This window comes from Rhagoletis zephyria, unplaced genomic scaffold (assembly GCF_001687245.7).
Source record: "Rhagoletis zephyria isolate East Lansing unplaced genomic scaffold, Rhagoletis_zephyria_1.1 Rzeph_scaffold_03253, whole genome shotgun sequence".
Lineage (NCBI taxonomy): Eukaryota > Metazoa > Arthropoda > Insecta > Diptera > Tephritidae > Rhagoletis > Rhagoletis zephyria.
The window spans coordinates 34,412-57,169 of NW_016160336.1; the positions used below are offsets into that span (position 1 = coordinate 34,412).

Below are 22,758 nucleotides of genomic sequence, written 5' to 3' on the forward strand. Positions count from 1 at the left end.
TTACGAATGAAGAAGGTAAGGCTTATTGATGTAAAGCTTGAAATGATCTATAGATGATAGTGAGCAAGGGACATAGTGCTTCGACTGCTTTTTGAATTTCAGTGGGGAATATACCAGATTACCTTGAAGAAATGTAGGGTTTAAATGTTTTGAAACTTTTTTACGAATTGCACAAAGTAGTTCGTTTGCTTTAGGTTCCTCAGTGAGTACGTCTGGTATTTTGCTGCAAGATGAAGTCCATTCGCCGTCTGGATTTTGGATATAGTTTTGGGCAACTGTAGTTTTTGAAAAAACCTTTCGTAATCGGTTGCCTTCAGAGTTCTCCTTAATGTATACAGGATTTATTTTGAGCTATTTTCGCGTTTCAGTATTCCAAGCTGAAACTCAATTTTATATTATGCCTCGTCAATTCTTTGTAGTCGAAGGTCCCAAGGACACTGGACCTAACGTACTTTCGAAGTACCAAAATTTATGGAATAAGTAGTGTTATACATATGTGTTTATGAATGTTTGCGTAATGCGTATCTTCATGCTCTAAAACGATGGTAGAATTTCGAATGGAAATAGAAATGGGAAACTCCAGAAGTTTTTAACTGTATTTTAAGACAAAAGGGATCATAAATGTATGTAAGTATGTCCAGAGTGGGTTAAGCATTTCTGCGATTTAGGGCATTTTGTACGACTGCTTCTAAATGATATTCCGATTAACATTTAAAGATTATCGTATGTATATTAAAAGAAACTGAACTTTTTTGACACCTTAAAAGGGGTGCCAAAGAGTTTACTTTATAGGCGTTGGAGATAATATTTATTGATGAAATTTGCAGACTTTTTTCTACAGAAAAAAATTGTTTTTTTTTGATGATCTATGGCCTTATAACAATTATATTCAACAATTTTATTAGTTATAGCTATTTCGGATATCACCACATCTCTTCATCAGACTTCTTCAACTGGGTTTCGATCCAACGACTCCAGCCGCCATGTAAACTGTTGTTGCTTTTTACACTTTTTCATTTGTTACGCCAACTACAAACAAGCGCAGCTATTCCAGTGCTATTTAAACTTGATCATGTGGTTGTTGTTTTTGTAAATTGTGTTTTTTCACAAAATTTTCATTAAAAACGGCCTCAAGCTCAAGAAAAAAAATTTCAAAAACTTGGCTTCAGTTTTTAATTACGACCAATTTGTCCTTCTGCGGGGAACAAAAAAAAAAAACAATTTTTGAAGCATTCATAACATAAAATGTTGTTGCTAAGAAATCAGAAAAATTTGTATCACGCCAATGCAGCTCAAAGCAAAAACAAGTCCGAGTCCCGGGTTACTAAACAAATGTAAAGTGTTTGCAAACTTTATTAATTTGGTGAGCAGCAAAAGCGACAAAGAAGCAATGGCTTTACGACATATTTTCTTTGCCAGAAAGTTCACGAAATCATAAGTCTCCATACAATTCCGCACCGTTCAGAAATAAATTATGAAATTCCTCCGAAAAAACCACAGACAAAATTCAAACAGCAACTTGACAAAAGTGGCTCATTCATTTTGGTAGGTGTGCACGCAAGCATACACAGATATAGACATACATATACATACTATATGTACACGCATTTGTGCTCATCATTCTACCAGGATGATTCTATTTATACGGCTCGCCCATTTTGCGACTCAATGCACCCACACACAGCAAAAGCAAAGCAATAAAATAGCGCCATAAATGACTGGCAAAGAGCATTACGCACGAGTGCGTTTGTACTCGTAGATATACATAAAGAAAAAGTGGAATTTTACTTACCGCATAGTAGTTGGTGTCGCCAGCGAGCAGGTGGTGTTGCGCTTCTTCTTCCTGTTTTTTCTGCAGATTATACGTCTGCAAGAGTCGCATACAATGCTCCTTCACCGTACGATTTATGTAAATATCATTCGCAGCGCTCGGCGGCGGCGCCAAAATATCGCTTACCATAGCTAGCGTTTCAGTTGAGAAATTGGCTATAATATCTGTAAAATCGAGTGCAGTCGCATCATCCAAGCTTTCAACAACAACTGCACGCACATTCGATATGGACATTTTATTGACTGCACGCGGCGGTGCAGTATTTTGTGGCTATTACTGTTGCTGCTGTTGTTGTTGTTGTTGTTGTTGTTGTGGTTGTTGGCGGTATATGGTATTTGACTTGAGGCATCCGGTGGTTGGGTGGCGAATTCGTGTGGCCACAATCGTTGTTCTTCTTATAGCTTTGGCTAACTTAATGGCTTTGTACGTGCTGGCTTTGTTGTGCACTTTAGCCGATAGCAATTAGTTTGTTCTTATTAACAGGTTTATTGTTGTTGTGTTTACTGCAATTCGAGTTGTAGTATTTCTGTTGACACAAGCGCCGGCAGCGGTTTATTGCGGCTGCTTGTTGGGCGTGGCAGTCATTTGACCTACGAATTGTACGATTATAGTCCACATTGTTTGCGTGTGTGGTTGTGTGTGTGTGTGTTGTTTTTTTGTTTTATCAACTCTATTATGCTTTTCTTCTTTTCCTATTTTCTCACTATTTCAGAAGGTGTGCTATGGTAATTACTAATTAGCCTTTATCTAATGTAATTGTTCGTGGCGCTGTTACCCTCTATAACACTCGCGAAATTCGAATGAAAATGAAATTAACGAAATGAATTTTCACTTTCTGTGGACGATGCGTTGGTTGGTTCTTATCTCTCTGACAATAACTGTAAATAAAACAGAAACGAAAAACAATCAGAAAAAGTTGGCGGGTATTAAGAATAATGAATAAGTAAAAGTTTAAGAGTAAATAATAACCACGTGGTGAGATTTTGGGAAACATACACACACATACATAATTCTTATAGTGTGCCACAAAAGTGCTTAGATAACCACTAGTTAGGCCGCACCATCTTACAAGCAAGGAAAAAACTTCGCCGTACACTGCTGGGTTTAAAATATTGTTGCAAGGAAATTTCGAAAGTACTGGCCGAACCTAGGGTGCGCATTTTTATATATTTTAGGAGGACATTTTTTTTTTTTAATAGTTCTACTAGAGTAATTAAAATACTTCTTTAGGAAAAAGTTTAACGATTTTATGGGCTGGTTTCTTCAACTCATCTTAACTTAGTTTAGCCATTTTTTGGACTTAAGCTAAAAGCTTGCGTACTTTTTATTCTGCTTATTCTTCACTAAGTTCAAAAAATTGGCTAAACTAAGTTAAGTTGAGTAGGCGAAACCAGCCCATAAAATCGTTCAACTTTTTGCTAAAGAAGTATTTTAATTACTCTAGTAGAACTATAAAAAAAAAATAATTTCCACCTACAATATATAAAAATGCGCAGAACTCAGATCTGGTAAGGTCAATGAAATAAGGTAAACAAATTTTCTCCCAGCGACAAGAACATCAATATGTATATAATTCTTTAGGATCCGACTATAAAATCCGAATATATGACAAAACATTTAAAAAAAGGCGTCTCCTAAGTTCGGTAACAAAAATTCCGAATTGCCTTCGAATCAAAATACTTCCAAAGCAAAAGTTTAATAATTTTTGGCGAGATTTAATTCACTGACATTAGGCGATACGTTGGGATAGTAAGAACTGAGATCCGGTGGGAAGTATTAGAACAATATTTTTTTGGGTATAAAATTAAATTTTTAACGATTTTTAACACAACGCGCTGCGAACAAAACACCCTATCGAATGCTTGCGATGACGGGCCAGGGAAGGGAAATGGCGTTGTCGATTACAGCCAGTTGTTTAAACAACGAGAAGGAGAAGTGACCAGTCAGCGGTCCTTCAAATGGAATGCAGTCCTATCTGATAAATGACAGCAAATATCACACTACACCATCTGCATTTAAAGTCTATATCAGCTTTGTCTGCTTGTTGCTCTGTTTAATTACCAGCTATTCCCGAGGCATCCAGAATAAAACAAGTACATTGTCCAACTATTTTAAATTGTTGAACCTGACAATATGCAAGTTCACACTGTACCATAATAGCAACCATTTACTTTGAGTCTATAGTTGGATAGAGACAGTAAGTGACGACGGTATTTTTAGCATTGCATCCACAGCAGCCTCAGATGTTGTAGACATATTGACCTCATTCTGCCTAATGACCATCGGCGCGAGCTCTGCGCAAATCAAAAGCATGGATATACACACTCCACCAAACTTAATAGTACCCATACTTTCCTGCATGACTGTAAGACATACATATATTGTTTATAAGCGCGACACATTCACATATACATACATACATACATATGTGCATGTGTGTACACAAATTCGCACAAGGGCGTAGGCAGGTCTTATTTCTATATGGAAGAACTAGCGCCGGTTTCGAAACCATTTTATTTCTGCCTTATTTTCTCATAAAATTTGCATATTTCTATATTGAGCTGCACGACACTCTTCGTCATACCCGCTATTTCTGTGTTGGCGAGGAGATGGATTATACATATGATGTATTGTGGAACGATTTTCCGTCATCCCTTGTCAAATTTGGTTTGGAGACAAACCGGTTTCGACGTTATGCCATCTTCAGTGTCGTTCGAAAAATGACACCGAAGATGGCACAACGCCGAAACCGGTTTGTCTCCAAACCAAATTTGACAAGGGATGACGGAAAATCGTTCCACAATACATCATACTCCAACCCTGTAGGAAACACAAACAACCAAAAAGAAGATTATACATATGTATCTAATCAATGAGAAGTTTATTGTTCAAGCAAAATGAGAGTCAATTGCGAAATTTCTCGGCTGCCTTTTGTGGCTGCAAATTTTCCAGATCGAACTTTCGTCCCGTCTATGACAAAGTTATCAATTTGGGTTTTCTACATTTGAAATGGGGCCAACCAAGTAGTTTTATAGATCTTTCGAGGATATGGTTTCTGGTACTACTAACTACAAAGTTCATATCCGCGGATAAGTCGAGGAACCTCTCTTTTAATATCATTTAGCTTAGATGTGGATTGTGGCAATTCGTTCACTGTTTGGGGTCCCGAATGATGCAAATTGCAATCTTCCTCCTTCCATCTCATTTTCTCTACTGTGGTAAAGTCAACACGTTTTGCTGATAATATGTAAAAAAAATTATTTGGTATATTAACCTGTGCCTCCCCCGTTGCTTTAGATTGTCGCTACGCCCTTGAATTCGCACGTAAGTAAGGACTGCGATTAGATAAACTTTTTCTATATAAGGTGTGCAATCACAAGGCCGTACAAAATAATTACTTGTTCTTCTACTAAGATCCAAGGTTTTTATCAAAAGTTTGATATCTTCTTTTTGATAAAGATCTTAAAAATCAGTGCCAGTGCGAAGATATTTTGATAAGTTGGTATATATGTATGTACATATGTATTTATACTAGTATACGTGTACAATAATTTGACCGGCGCATGGAACTTGTTATTGCGAAATATTTGCAACCAGGTATGTATGTATATTAGACTGCATCACCAAAAAAAGTTGCGGTTTTTCCGCCGGGATTACAAAACTTATTGTATTTTAAGACGTTCGCCAAAATATTTCAGAAAAATATTAAGATTTAAGTGAGCTGGACCGATTTGAAAATACCTCCAAAAATGTAGTTTTTTTATGAATAAAAATAGTTTCTCAAAGAACTTTTTGAAAAAAGTCCCCTCACATGGCAAAACAGATTAAGCTTAAAAATATTTAAAAATCTTTTAAACGGAATCGTAAGAATGAGATTTTTGNGCCGGCGCATGGAACTTGTTATTGCGAAATATTTGCAACCAGGTATGTATGTATATACACTGCCGGAACAAAGTATTGGCACAGCAAAATTTTCACTGCATATGCAACAATTTTCATTCTAATATTTTTCCGCCAATTTTATATAAAAACATGGTTCATTCTACAACAAAAAACGTTAAATTATAATTCCTAAACTTTGTGCAAAACTCGCGAAAATTCAGCAAAATTTTCAACTTTTTAATCAGATTTTTTAGAATTTTTTAGAGTTTGCAATTTTGTAGTCCATTAAATAAAATGCGAGTTCGGAGTTAGTCAAAAATTTTAAAGGCTTTAACTGCTTTACAAATCGAAAAATTGTATGAAAATGTTACTTTATAAAGTTCTTTAAACCTACTTTATTTTTTTATGAATAAGGCGATTAGACTTTAAAAACATCAATCTACTGCGGTCACGAGCAACCGTTATAACAAGTGTGTACAATTGGCTTTCGAAACAGTCACACTAGGAAATGAACGATCGTAAAATAATCGCCGTCAATTTTTTATTGTTAAAAAAGGCACGTCAAACTGTTTCTTTGCTTTTAAAATTGTTCTTATCCTCAGCCGACCAAAAGTAGGTCGCGAGAAGAGTGCTCATCAAAATTTAGTAATGTAGCGGGAATTTTGAGTCGGAATTTTATCTGAGAATTCTAATAAAGTAATAAAATTATTCTTTTGATTTACCGCAGCTATCGAAATGCGTTCAAATATATGGCTAGACATCTTATATTTACTTATATATATGTACATGTAAGCATACATGTGTTTATGTTTATACGTACATATGTAGTAGTTATGCAAATAAAATTCTAATTTTTGCTGCTTCTAAGGTAAATCATGAATTTTGCTATTTAAAAAAAAAAATAGGCCAACATACTTTGTATGGAAGCAAATGCGTAACACCTTCGGTATCTACCCTTAAATNGCATATGTAGTACATGCAAGCATGCATGTGCTTATGTTTATACGTATGTAGTAGTTATGCAAATAAAATTCTAATTTTTGCTGCTTCTAAGGTAAATCATGAATTTTGCTATTTAAAAAAAAAAATAGGCCAACATACTTTGTATGGAAGCAAATGCGTAACACCTTCGGTATCTACCCTTAAATACAGAGCTCCTCAGGGTAGCCTCTTGAAAATAACAATTGAGCGATTCACAACGGTGTCGTAAGTGTCGTATTGTTGTATTAAAAGCTTAAATAAATGTTTAGAGAACTTGAAACGTCAACTAACTATTTTTTAGCACTACAAAAATTCATAATATGACTTTGATGGTCCTTTGTGAACTCCCTTAATATATTTCTGAGACGTTTAATGTTTACGACATACAACGATACGACACTTACGACACCGTTGTGAATACCCCATATACCTGAAATTAAAAAATTGAAGTTCCAAACTTTATGTGAATTTTCATAGAAAATGTCAATCCTTAATAATTCTTTATAGATAAAATTTGAGTACTTATGCAGTTTTGTAGCAAATTTTTGTCTAAAAATGGTAAGTAAGAAGTGAAATATAGTCAGCAAAAACAAAAAAAAAATAAAAAATAAAAAACGCCCGCATTGCACAAAAGTATATGTTCGTAAGCTCCATTTTATAATACACTTCTTAAAGCAGTGGTTAATTTTGAAGCAAAATATTAAATTTTCTCTCATTTCTAATAAAAAAAAAAAAACAAACACAATTAAAAAAAAATTTAAAAATGTTATAAAATAGGACAGCGTTGACTTTTCTCTAGGCATTAAATGAAAAAATTTTGATGAAAGGAATTTTTACAGACGTTCCCGATACCGCGGGCCTATCTCAAGTCAGATCGATGTGTTGTTTTGTTTTTTTTTTATAAAAATTAAGTAAACGACGTTATATGACAAAATATTTATTTATATGAATCGGTCTTGGGAGATCGATTTAATTTTTTGGCGATTCCTTCCTGCATCGATTACTTATTTTTATTTCGATTCAAAAATCTATTTTTTGTATTTCGATCTGGCATCTCTACTTCAGCAAAAAAACAATTATCAAAAAGCAATGAAATGCATTAAAGTTTAATGGGCTTCAAACCAGCATACTCAAAAGATTCTAAAATTTCAAGCGAAATTTGAAATTTTGATGCAAATTTCTTGATATGAATTATTACTATGAATGTTATATACAGTTTGAGGATCGGATTCACATACATGCATGGTTTTTGTTATGGAATATGCTACATTTTTTATAAAAAATAATGAATATTAAATAATCAAAAGGAAAATTGTCAATGCTGAGGGTCAAAAGGGGCGCCGTTCAAGTGGCCGGCACTATATTTTTTGTTCACGAAGCCGTTTAGCGAAAAATGGCACTCATCATCGAAAAGGAGTTTACGATGAAATTTGTCATGTTTCTTCCAACATCTCTAGAGTTCGCTTAGCAGATTTTGTTTTATTATCTACTTCGCCATTGCCAGAGTAGCGGCTCTTTTAAGCGTGCGTTCGCAAAAAAAAACAAGTAAGAAAGTCTAAGTTCGGGCGGAGCCGAACATTAAATACCCGGCGCAAGTATTAAATATATGATTTTCACCTTTCCGAAACCTACCGCTAGATGGTAAGCAGGGGTGTATCAATTTTGAGTAAATTAGCGTCCTTAAATTTCGAAATATTGAAGTTTCAGGCATTTCTTAAATTTACCGTTATATGAGAATCGGCCGTTATTTTAGTCCGATTTCAATAATTTTCAACGTTTTGCTTACACGTGGCAAGTACAATAACCATACCGAGTTTGGTACAAATTGGTAGAACNGTATGTATATTAGGGTGGCCCAAAAATGCATGTGCAAAAAGGAAAGTCGGAATTTTTTTGAAATCAAAAAAAAATTTTGACGTCGCTCAAAGCGTTTAAAGTATTCCATGTATTTTATATGGGGAAAACCACTTTTCGTAGAATTCTTGAAAATTAATATTTTAATTTTTAAATTTTTAAATTAAAAAATATTTAGTATTAAAAAATGGTTAAATAAACAGTTGGGTATTGTCTTATTATTTATTTTATTGTCAACCCTTAAATGTGATGCATTGCACTGGTCGAAAGAAGTTATTTAGGTACCAAATTATATTTTCAGCGATACACTTTAAAAGGTAGCTGAAAAAAAATTATGAATAAAAATCGATTTTCGTTGTTCTAGGGCGTGCCAAGAACGAACGTTTTTTTCACGGTAAAAACTAGGAGTGTAATTACAAACCTTTTTTGTCGCTACCCAGTCTAACATATAATGATAGTTTTAAATTTATTGCATGTGCTTTTAGTGGCATAAATGTTTATACATATTTACCTATGTATGTATAATAATACAGGCATAGACATAAACATCCTTTATACATATTTTGCCGCTCTTCAACTTGTGAAAAGTGTTGTGTGAATGTATGTTAATAATGAATTCATTATAAATAATGGCTGTATGCGCTCACATTTTTATATTTAGGCACGCGCTTGATATTTTTATTTTTTATTTTTTACTTTTATTATGCACTTTCAATTATTTTGCTGGCAGCAGCAGCTATTAACACTTCGCCTCTTTGCTCACACATACATATGTACATTAGAGTGGTCCAAAATTGCATGTGAAAAAGTAAAGTCGGAATTTTAATGCCGCCACCCCCTAAGATTTGTCTCTACCGAAACAAATATACCCCTATTTTTCAATTAAAAAAAAAAATTTCTTTGGAGTGCTCAAAGCGCTCAAAATTTTTCATGCAAAAAAAACAACTTTTCGTAGAAATGGTGTAGTCTTCTTGAAAATCAATATTTTTAGATCGGAAAACGCGGCTCCTATTCAGGAGATTCCCAGTAATAATACCCAATTTTTTATTTAACCATTTTTTCACGGTAACTATATTTTATAGGTGTGCCAACACCCCCCAGAAAATGCAATGGGTGACCAATAAAAAAATCTTCAATATTAAAAAATTGTTAAATAAACAACTGGGCATTAATATTGGAAGTCTCTTGAAGAGAACCACAGTATTTCGATCGAAAAACATTGATTTTCAAGATTTTTTTACCATTTCTACAAAAAATTGTTTTTTCCCCATATAAAATATATGGAAAACTTTGAGCGTTTTCAGCGACCTCTAAATATTTTTTGATTTCAAAAAAAAAAAAAAAATTGGGTTATATTTTTTTCGGCATAGAAGAATCCAGAGGGTGCCGGCATTAAAATTTCGGCCTTATTTTTTTGGATCACTCTAATGTACATACATATGTAAATATATAGTAGCTACATACATATCTATACTAACTATTAACTTGCGCATGTTTATTCAAAAGCATACGCTTCACATAATTTTTTATATATAGAGCTAATATGTAGCAGTAGCCCGTCAGCTAATGCCAAGCAGGTTAGTGTGTACTTTTATGCAGTTAATAAGTGTTTATCCCCACAATCGTCCCACACAGTGAACAGCCCAAGCAAGCAGTAAACATTCTAGTAGATTAACTGGTAACATTTCATTAACGGGTAAGGAATCGGTAGACTACCGTATTAACCAGCATGATGCTTCTGGTATTTCTACTCGTAGTTTCTGATGCATATTCGGACAAGTATCATTTCGTAGAACATGGGAATGTTAAAAATATTAGCTGCTAAAAGAAAAAAGGCGAACCAACTGGGCTAAAAATTATACCAGTGGTATCTCACTTAGTTCACTCAACTAGTAGCTATCACTGTAGGGATTATCAACCACAACCACCACGACGACCACTAACAACTCTACCGCACTCTACACTAACTATCATTTCATCAATGGTGCTTCCTATGTGGGTAATAAAAACATTGCAACAACCGCACAACAACAGCAAGATAAGTGGCACGCGTACAAAAAAACACGAATGTTAAAATTTAATAGTACTTCCGTATAGCAGCTTAGAAGTTGAGTCAAGTATTGCGTCAATGCGTGTGTGTTTTTGTACGCACCGAGCGAGTTCATAGCGCGCGCCAAATGACACTCACAATGCACAAGGAGTTGGTGCGTGTGTATATTTTTCCAAGCCGTTTTGTTAAAATCACTATATTTTTAGTTTTTGCTGGCACTTTTTCTGCTTTTTCCCCAGTTTTTAGTGCTCATACAAAAGATACTCACATCATACGAAGCATTCTAGGAAAAAAAAAATCCTACAACACGACACTGTTTAAAATGTTTTAAAAATAACGAAAAAAGACTAGAATCTACTAATGCCACAGGGGATGTTAGAGATATTCGCCTTTTTAAGCATCTACCAAGCGCCAGTATATATGAAACTTTTTATGAGGTTCTAAGTTTTTATATACAGCAAGTTTCGCCGCAGGGGCGTAACTAGTGTTTGTAACAATTTTTAGAAAAGGAAAAATTCGAAAGCAAGTTGATAAAACCGTATGCGGCACTCTTCCACGAACAGTCTAGTGACAATGTAAGCAAAATGATAACGATTCTACTAAAAGTTCAAGCGGGTTACTTTAGTTTAAAGACACACCCTTGCACATTTCTGCAACATTCAAGGAAGAGAGTTTTGCAGTGAAAAATTTCCGTGTTCAAATTCAGTGCCTAATGAGATCATTGAACTTAAAGATACAGTACCTTTACCAAAAAAGTAACCTTAGTCTTAATCCTAATCCTAATAGGAATCTCAGTCTAAACTTTAATTTTAATCTTAATCGTGCGCAACTATTTTTCATTACATCGATGTGTGTATTCACAACTGAGTTGCATTTTTTTTTGGGTAATAGTAAATCAATTTGAAATTTCTTTTTTCATTAGTGAAGGTTATTAAATTTGCTATCATCCTTGTCAACATCATTTTACAGTCGGATTAGTTTAGGAGCTATTAATTGATTTATGCATCTACAATTTTTTATAATTTTTTAACAAAATTTCCACAAAACAAAATTATTTTCGTTACAAAATTTTTTTTTGGTTTCATGTCAAAACGACAATAAACGTTTATTTTTTTATCATATAACGAAGTTCTGCCAAAGGAACAAATTTAAATTTTTTTTCGAAAGTTATTAAAAATTCTAAACTTTACAATTTCCGGGAATTTGCAAATTTACCATTTTGATATCTCAAAAACTATTTAGTTACAAAAATTGAAAAAATATATAAGCAAAACTCGAAAAATAAAAAAATCACGAATTTTTAATTAAAAAAAATCGTAAAAGCAAAAACTTATAAACAATTTTGGTTCCTTTTTTTGCATACAATACCTGCATATTATCTCACAATACCCAGAATCGAATCGAAAGCAAGAAGCTAAAAGAATAAAGTTATGTTAAACAATTTATATTTAGTTTAAATTTATTTTTAATTTAGAATTTCCAAATTTTCTTTTTAAATTTCCAATTCATATGCTAAAAAAACGAAAACACCCTCTTGAAAATTTCAGGATCTTTTAAAATCAGTTAAAGGGATTTTATAAAAAAAAGTTTGTCAAGGATTTACGTATTTTTTTGGCTTAACGATTTTTCAAATTTCAAAATGTTGTACTTTTTTTTTTAATTTGTAATTTTTTATATCACCTTTTAAGCGAGACCACAACTAGTATAGTTTTTGAAGTATTCAAAAAATGCACTTGAATTAAAAAAGATATTTTATTTATTTTTTCCTTTGGCAGAACCTCGATGATTTATTACATATTGTTTGTTAATATTTTAGGATTATAAAATTGTTCAGTGTCGATACAACGTCCTGCAGAGGATCGTGTAGTATTCGATAACGTAATCAAAGCTCTGTATTTTCTATAGCTGTTTTCATGTTTATTTTTTGGTTTATCGAATTTTCTAATTCATAATGTTTCCAGGCACAAGTATAATAAAGTATTTTAGTATAATAAAGTGCAAGTTTGAAGTACCGTTGACTTTTGGCAATTCACACATTTTCTTCCATACAAAGTATGCTCGAAATTTTTTCTGTATTGAAGAAAATAATAACATTAACCGCAAAAAAATGATAAAAAATCAACGCGAATTCTTAGCCACTTGAAACTGACACTTTCTCAAGCTAGAATTTAATGGGCTATAAAACTGCATACCTGGATTTTTCCTGAAAAAATCTTAGTAAAAAGTTTGTTGTTGTTGTAAATTTTGTTGAATTTTTCTAATTTTTCTACAAATTCTTAGCCACTTGAAACTGGCACTTTCTTAAGCTAGAATTTAATGGGCTATAAAACTGCATACATGGATTTTTCCTGAAAAAAATCGTAGTAAAAAGTTTGTTGTTGTTGTAAAATTTTGTTGAATTTTTTTACAGAGTTTGAAACATGTATTTATGTGTTTTTTGTTAGATTGTGAGCAGTATTTTTATAAAAAAAATAATCATTAAACTAACAAAAGAAAAATGGCCGAAGTTGGTTAATATGGCGTGCTCTTATTATTTTTCAAATGACTCTATGTGGGCGTGTCCAACCCCGCCCACTTTTACATATTACAATTTTTAATCTTAATAGACCCCCGATATGTCCATTAAAAATATTTTTGGCCGCTCTCCGCATTGGTCGATTTGACATTTGAATATATCTCAAAGACTGTTCTACTTTCTTAAATACTGATTTCATTTTAGGACTCAGTGAAAGTTTTTACTACACCATTCCTATAAGAATATCGCACTTTAATATTTGTATTTCCTTAAACTTGTGTTTTTGTGATTTCCTGAGAGTAAAAATTTCCGTATATCTGGGTGGCTTTGCGAGATTTTCCTAGCCGGAAATATGTAAGTATACATACATACGCCTTTCGCAACAATACAAACTCAGAAAAGCACAAAACTTGTTTGTCAAATCAGGACCCAATGTTGAAACACTGATAGCAGTTCTAACTAGCCATTGGCCGTTTGGCATATATATGTATATACATATATGTTCGTATGTAGTACAGAAAAAGCTGGTCTTTGAATGAAAGTTGCATGAACCGAAAAAAGCAGTAGGCCGTTGAGAATCTTCATTGCAGATATTGACAGTTATAATTTTGAAGGTTTTGAGGATCTAGTATACTTGGGAAACAGCACTTACAACAAATGCTATTTTAAACTAATTAGTGAGCAACTGAGCAAAGTTTTAAGTCCTCTCTCATTCATGAGATCTTCTTGATTAGCGCAATAGATCTTAACTTAAATTGGAATATATTTCCTTTTCTAATTTCTCGCATAACTGTTCTGTTTGATGACCAACTACCCTACACAAATATAGTAATAAAATTTCATATAAATCTTGAAAATGGATGACTCCATAAAACTTTATTCTTCTAGCACTCAAATACGCGGTATGTTTAGATGGTATGACAAAATTAAAAGATAAAAAAAAAATGTTATTAAGAACAAAAAAATCTCGATTGACTCATTAAATATTTACGATATGCATTTATGCGACAGCTGTAAAATTAGATTACATATTTTCTCAGCAAACGATAGCCGCATGATAGGCACAAGTGGATCTATGCACATGTGGATGTATGTATGTATGTATATGTATTTTGTTTTTATGTTTGTATATTCCCCTATGCATATAAAGTGGCATTAAATATGCATATAAATAAGTAAGTGCGTATGCGAGTTCTAATGTCTGAGTATGAAAATATTACTTGCATATTTCAAAAACAATATTATCATCTGCAGATGTTCGAGCATAAAGTTGCAAGCATATGTACATACATACATACAAACATGCATAAGTATGTGTACCTACAGAAGTAGAGAATGTATTTGCTTACACTGACGGCTGAAGAGATTGTTTAAAAGCGGGAGGGGACTCTGGGGACTAAAGATGGCTTAACGGCGAAATTTGACAAGGGATGATGAGAATTTGCTCCAAAATATTGGGTCATAATGAAAATCAATTTTAATCAAGTAAATATTGATCATTTTTATCTAAGACCTATTGCCCTTTTTCGGATACTTTCAAATTTTCTGCGGTGTAGAAATTTTGTGTAGTTTATCGGCCAATAGATTTTGGTCAAGAGATTTGTAGCGGCTCTTCGGTTGGCCAGTATTTTACCATCAGGAAAGTTTGCAGAGACCCAAACAAATGGAAGTCGGATGTTGCCAGGTCCGGGCTATACAGTGGCTCAATATTTTCCGAGTCATCAAAGATGCGTTTGGCCTGGCATTGGTCGGGAATACAAAGCCTTTTCTGTTGGTCAATTTTGCACCACTGTCTTCATTAAAAATGTAGCCTGAAACGTCACCTTTGAAACGCATGTAAGTTCGATGCAATTGGTTTAGTGTTGCCGGATGTATATATGTATGTGCATCAACACCACAGGGTGGCAAAAATTCGTAGAGACTTTTTATATGACCCGATACATTTGTCTTTGTTAGTATTTTGAAGCCTTAATTGAAAGTATTGAAATTTGTTATTTTCATTTTATAACCATCTTTTTTGTGTAAGAAAGCATAACTTCAGAATAAATGGCTTGTCCGAAACCGATCACCATGATACTAATAGGCAGTCTCCTACGTGAAAGACGCTCAAACATGGTGTACTCAACTTTCTCTTGATTCGTTTCGCATCTCCTGCAAATTTTATTATTCATTCGAGACAATTTAAGGGTATGTGATGTCAAGAAGCAATGTCCTTTTAGTAATTCAACAAGTAGCTCAGCGTCCACCCTCTAAAGGAAAAAAGAAACTTTGTGAACTAGCTATCGTGTGTTCTGCACCTTGCAACTAAATGCATGGTTGATCCAAAACCTTTCTGTCAGCCGGATCATGTATATGTCGTGCTCCCAATTAGTCGCTTGTAGGGAAATCTCACAGTTTCCATCGGCATAGTTTCCGAAAGGGCGCCTTATTTTGCAAGTCTTTCGGCCTCCTCGTTGCAAGTACCGCCAAAAAGCTTAGATAATAATATTTATAGATAATGTTAAAATTAAAAATCGACACCATTATCAATATCGAAAACTTAACTGATCTACGGTTGTTATCATTTGGTATTTTGGAGATGTTTATCAATATATTTGAAAATGTATATCGAGTTATCGATATATTAAAAATGATGATGAGCGAAACCTTTTCCGATTTGAAACTACTGTTAATGTTCGAAGTGGTTATCAATATATTTTCGAAAATAGCCGATATACATACATATGTTGTGTTGTAAAATATATCGATAACCATCGAATATGATATCTGAAAAATATTTAATAAGGATAACGGTATCGATATAAATAAAGTTCTATATATCGCTAAGTATTTAGAAATTTATTAATAGTAAAGATGCATGGATAAAATAAAAGCCATAAATTAACCGTTAACATTTGCATTTCTATTCCTCCTACTAAGTTTAATAGTTATTTTATGATTTTTATTTTTTTTATCAATTTTTGATCCTCTCGATTTTTGTTTTTTTTTTTTTCATCATATTATAACCGATTTGAATTTTTAGATCAGATTTAAGTCGGTCATAAAAATGCACTCTTCATCATAACGGTTAAAAATAATCGCAAATAAAATAAAAAATTTCAAAATTACGATATTTAACGTTTTTTCCGACGCTTTTATAATATAAAGAAATCTAACACAACAATCATATGGAAAAATAGGAGCCTGAAGATAACGATTCTTTTATACAAAGTGGACGCACATTTTCAAAGGATAACAAATCGTAAAGTACATATTTATTTTGTATATCCCTGGCATTGTAACAAACACTTTTCTCGTTAGATACGCCCTTTTAAGCAGTTAGATGTGCATTATTATTAAAAAGAGTCGAGTTAAATGGAACTTTAGAGTATATAGCGACAGAGATTGATAGTGCATTGTAAGTAATTCATCCTTTCAAGCATCGAGTTTTATGACATAAACATTCTTATTTACTACGTACGAGTATGTGCTTGCATTTACATACATAGTATACGGATTTGTGGGCGCATTCTTAGCCACAAGCTCCTAGCTCTTGCATCCTGGCATACCATGTTTCTGCTACACTTATGCTGCATACAATTCTTTCGTCCCTAGAATATTTCCAAGCAACATTCAAGCTATATGGTAACAAAGTAAATGCCAAATGCAGGCATGTCAAGCTACATGCATTCATACCTATGTACGTATGTATGTATTTACAACTCCGTATGTTCCTTGGGAAAGTATCATAAAAAATGCAAATAACAATGGACGATAAAGTGCACCAACTTGCACCAATTGCCCTGTTATGGCACAGAAGTGACCAATGCACAAAGTTGATTAACTAACTGCATATGTGATAGCCAAAGGCATTTGCTTCCTTGTTCATTTTATTGTTAAACTGATTCTTCAATTGGTATGTATGTATGTCAAGCAAAGAATGCATGCGGGGCGTATACGTAACCTGCATAACTCGTTTTAAGCCCGCATTCGTAGGTAGTTACTTGAAACATTCATACGCCAGCTGATTTGCACTTATTTACAGAGTGCCATCAAATTTATAAAAAAAAAAAATATTAACACAAAATATGTGGTGTTATATATACCTCTTTAGATATATGTATGTATATGTAAATACATACATGTGATTGTGGTGTGTGCTTCTGTATGTATGTATTGTGGTTAATATTTGCGTGTCGATCACCTGATTTAATTTGTGTTTGTTTACTTAGCTTTGGTTGCAAATGGATTTTCTGCGGTTTTTGTGTGTGCATAGTGCGTATATGTGTTTGTTGGATACACACACGTACATATGTATGTATGTATGTACATATGTTTGTATATATGGTTATTTTAAACATTGATATGTTGTGCTTTTATTGGTTTAACTTTTATTTGAATAATACCGCCGCGAACATACAGACATAAACGCACTTATAAAAAACATATAAATAAGTCAAACAAGACCCGAAACCAATAAACCCAATGTTCATTTAATCGTTACCTTCCATGCAAATTAAGAGAAATTACTTTTCCGGCAGTGTTATTTTTTTATTTTTATTTGCTGCTGCTTAAGAACGGTTGGCTGACATAAAGAAGTACATATCGAGCCCTAACCGCCAAAATAACGTAAGCGACATTTTTTCAAAATTTTCTTTTTGATACAGAAATGCATCTAGATGCTCTACGAATATTTCTGCATCAAAAATAAAATTTTGAAAAAAGTGTCGCTTACGTTATTTTGGCGGTTAGGGCTCGATATGTATGCATATAACTGTGTACACAATAGGAATGTTAATCCAGGGATACCGGCCATTGTCGGGTGCCGAAAATCCCGGTATTCTTGGCCAATAAGGCGGGGTTTTTCGGGATTTGCAATTTGCACTGATCCCGGGGCAATAATAAAAATGTTTTTCTTGACCAGTATTTATTTTTTGTTTATTTAATAATTAATATTTTTTTATAAATGTCTAGCTCAGGATACATATAACTCCCTGCGATAGTAAATTTTAAACACAAATATCATTATATTCGCGAAACCATGGGCCAAATATAGTAAAATTACGTTTTTAGTTTTTCACTCTGACGGCAGTAATTCAAAAATGATTTAAAAATTTCAGTGAAATGTGCTTAGAGAAGAAGTAGGGGTATCAAGTTAAAGAGGAAATTCTGTAGAATTTAATCAGATAAAATTTTTTGGTGCCTAAGGACGGGTAAGCATTAGAATGTCCTTTTAAAATTTTATCCTTGAATTTTCGCAATATTTGTTTTTGAAAAAAAAGTATATGTTAAGGACTTATATGAACTCGATAACATCCTCGAATTTCGTCCTTCTAACTTTATCAGCTTAAAAATTACCTATTCGTCCCTGTGATTCAAAAAAATTTTACTTTTTTTTAAATTCTCTCTTTCATTTGATAGCCATATTTTTATTCTACATTGCATTGAATTTTTTAAATAATTTTTGGAATTAATGATATCCTTTTTAGGAATTAATCATATCCTTGAAATTACAAAGTCCTTTAAAATAAATTCTGACGCCAGAGAAAAAAATAAAAACGCCACTTTAAATAAAAAAGTAGGTCTCAGACCCATTTACATTGTTCATTTTAAGGCAATTTTTCGATTTAAGTTGTTGAAAAGTAATGGATATCTAAATCCTGGGATCGCGGGATTGTGATAACGACATCCCGAAAAAAACCGGGATCGAAAAACCAAAAAAATTAACATCCCTATTACAAAAATGTATGTATTTTTAAATTTCGTAAATTTAAATGCTCATATAATTTTTATCTTAATGTGTGGCTTGGCAAAAGAGCAGAATGTGCGAACATAGCAGGCACAGTTGACGGAATTGTTTACGCAGGGCTTATAAATATTTATGTATTTGTGACTATAAAAAGATGTATTTACTCCTGCGGAATCGTTATTTTTATTTGCTTTAATACTTAATAAAATCTTACTTTAACTTTGACCGAAATATTTTTACAAGTACAGTTGGTCCCAGTCAATTCATATATCGTTGTATTTCTTGCTTTCGCCTGAAAACCTGTTAACAGAATTGAAGGCGTCGCTACTCAAGTTTGAATAAGTGCGACCAAAGGTGCTTGAACTTAAAGTTCCCAAATCCAGGGCATGAGAGCATCAGGTATTGAAATGATTCTACCTCATCAATCTCCATGCAGCTGGTGCAATAGGGTTCATCGATGATATTAAGCCTTACCGCATGCTTACGCTTACCTATCACGCAGTGACCAGTTAAAACTCCCACCACTAGCGAGAGGTGTACTTTGCTTAGTACCAAGAGCTTCCTGGCCCGCCTCCAGTCTACCCGTGGTCAGAAAGATTTAGCCTCTTTGCAGTCAAAGGTCTTCGCTAAGCGCCTGCTGAGCACACCAAACGCCCATCTGTCGAGGAGTAGACCAAACAGGTCAGGAGAGCACCCAGCGAACAGTTCCTCAAGAGTTTACTGCTTTGACAGCTCATCGGCTATGCAGTTTCCTGCTATTTATTTCACTGTGACTCGGAACCCAAATGAGCTTAATAGCATAGTAATCCGATGCGGTCGATAGGAAGGTCAAGCAATCTCTCACCGAGCCAAGAACCTTGACCAATCCGAAGCCTACTGCTTTGCGGCTAACTCTGCCTGGAAAACGATCCGGTAGAATTTCAGGTTGACGAAGCGTTCTTCGCAGTACACACCTCCTTCGACCTTCCCACTTAGCTTCGATCCATCCGTAAATATGTTTACAGGACCCCGATTTCAGATACTGCACCATCCCTCCCAGTCCTCCCTTGCTGGAATTTGGGTGGTGAAAGATCCCTTCGGACTCAAACTCGGCGTGCAGTGGTCTGTTCGAGTTCGTAGACACTCGAAGTTTTTAGAATAGTGGCGTGCCCATAGCCGAACTTAAGGCCCACCCACTTACTGCTCTGCCTGCAATGTCAATGGGTACAACGTTCAGCATACCATTAAGCGCCAGAGTAGGAGTGATTCGAAGTGCCCCACTGATTTAAATTATGGCTGTTTTTTGCACTCCCACCAGCTGCTTGACGATGAAGCCCTTATCCAGGGCGTTCCACCGCACGAGTACCCCATAAAAAAAAAAAAAGTTTCATAAAGCCAAGGAACTACTTTCGGTGAGAGAATCAAGCGCTTGCCAATGGCCTTCGTTCAGGAATATAAAGCTATCGTTTTGGCTATTATATTGACCATTTTGGTAAACATTTTCATGCGTCTATCTCTTCTTCTTCAGGTATTTACAAACATCGGAGCAAAGTATAATACCATTTCATGTTCATCAGAGGTCTCAAAACCGATCTACAGAAATAGAATGTTTATTGTTTTTTTCGACCTAAAGAGATTGTATGTAGATGCGTTTTCGTATGACTAGTAATTTTTAAGCAAAAAACAAAACCGACTTCAATTATCATATAAAAATTTAAAAGTACCGTTAATTTCTTTATGATCCAATGATCGGATCTGAACCAAATTAGTATGGGACCACATCTGAGGTACCAACTTTCCTTAAAAAAAAGAATTATGAAAATGGGTTAACGTGGTCTAAAGTTATGCGGTATAATACATAAAAAAATAAAAATATTCTGTTGAATTGAAAACTTCCTCCTTTTTTTGAAGTCGGTTAAAAAAAGATGAAAATTGCGGATCAGCAATTATTTATAAAAGTTGTCATTGCACATTTTTAGCAGGATCGGATTGAAAAAGTACTCGCGCTGTACTCAAGTAGCTCACCGGAAGAACGCAAACATACATATGTATTTAACGAAGAACTCTACAAACACACTGCTACATTGCTTTTTCTATCAACGGATTGAAATTGTGCAATTCCATAGATAAGCAAAGGTCACTAAATTATATTGCAAGTACTTGAAATTATTTTCAAGGAATTAAAAAGGAATGTATTGATTACCAAGGACAAATAAAATGTATATAATCGTACTTGATGCTTAAATTTTTTAATCGCCGAGTATTTGTAATTAGCCGGTTTGAATAATTAAGTATATTGAGTATTTTATTGGTCTAGTAATTACAATTATTGTTTTTCTTTTTGTATGGGGAACGACCCGGCCTAACGTCGAATTTTTAATTCTAAATGATTTAGCGTCCCTCGAACACTCGAGTACGCACATTTACTCAATGCATTCTATATATGCAAGTTTTTGTCCATATGTACTCGTATGCATGTACATAAAATATCTGTCTAATATCAGCTAATATTGTTATCTATTTGTCTACAAAAGTATACATATATGTAAATAACATTTGACTTAATAAGGGATTTACCGTCTAAAGCAACTTTGAAATTTACCACGTTGCTTCTCATTTAGGCAACATTGTATGAGTTTTAAGTACTCCGCTGAGAGGTGGTATTTATTGATACTTATTACAAAGGATTCATTTATAAATAAATATTAAATAATTTTAAATGCATTTAGATGGGTAAACACACATCTACCCAACAAACATTTGTGTAGGAATACGGAGTGCAATTAATTGCAATTATAAAGCAACGTACTATGCGATTTGGATTGGTTGTTTTTCAAAAGAAATAGAGAAAATATTATCAGGGATCATTTGCATCAAAAAATTTGCACACAGAAAATTTAATATTAAAATACTAATTGAAAAATATCGATAATCATAGTAATAGTGTTATCGATTACTAATCGATATCTATAGCAACAATAATAGTTTCCTAAATTCTATCATTCAAATCACTGCTGAAGGGCTTTAGTTAAAAGGCTCGTATTTTTTCTGCATTTTTTTTTATGTAGGTAATTTGAAGAAGTAAATTTTGATTCATTTCTAGTTGTATACCTAGTTACTTAAACATAACTACTAAATCAATATTTACCCACCCACACTATTTTATTTACATATATACACACACAAATGCTCAAAGGCATTTGCCACCTTAGTTGTCACTTTGATTTCGAGTGTCAATATTGGCACTTTCAAACATGACTAAACTTGTATATTATGTATGTATTTACGCTTACTACATTGTAGTTTTGCAAATATTTGCACAAAAGAACGCCCACATAAGGCAAAGCGCTAACCAAGTAGATACATATTTGCCCCCGAGGCAAAAGCCATGTGTTCGCATGTGTTTGTTTGCATTTGGAAAATTGAATTAATTTAAAATGTGTTGATAAGTACTTGAATGCATTTGGCTTGTAGTAAATAATAACAAACAAAAAAGTGTCTGAAAAGAGCGAGCAACAACAAAAACAAAAAACTATTCTATTTGAATAGTTTCTTTGCCTATTTCGGGCTTGCGAGAGAGTTGTTTTTCTTTTTGATTTTGTTTTCTCAAGCAAAGCTGACAATTGTATTATTAAATTTATTAAGTGATTTATATACCTACGTTCATAGCTAAGGTACATACCAGATTATTAACCGGCTGGAGTGAGGAAGACACTGGCGCAGCAGACAGACAATGGACGGTGGCCGGGTGGCACAAATCATGTTATCCGAGTTGTTAAACTCAGTCAAATAAATTTACTTGAGTACTCATATTATTGAGTTAAATTTTATTTTATTTTTTTGTTGAAGTGGACGACCGTTCACTTTTGATACAAATACAAATTGATATACATACATAAACATTCATACAATGATGAATGTATGCATACATTTGCATA

General features: G+C 33.7%; 1 protein-coding gene across 1 annotated transcript in view; it reads right to left on the bottom strand.

The window, feature by feature from the left end:
• The window catches only part of LOC108368682 (diuretic hormone receptor-like), an 18,953-nt gene extending 16,405 nt beyond the window's left edge, over positions 1-2,548 (bottom strand). Inside the window, exon 1 of the mRNA XM_017623574.1 lies at positions 1,793-2,548. Coding sequence (XP_017479063.1) covers positions 1,793-2,065 — 273 coding nt within the window. The 5' untranslated portion in view covers positions 2,066-2,548. The remainder of the gene's footprint in view (positions 1-1,792) is intronic.
• Between the last annotated feature and the right edge of the window lie 20,210 nt (positions 2,549-22,758).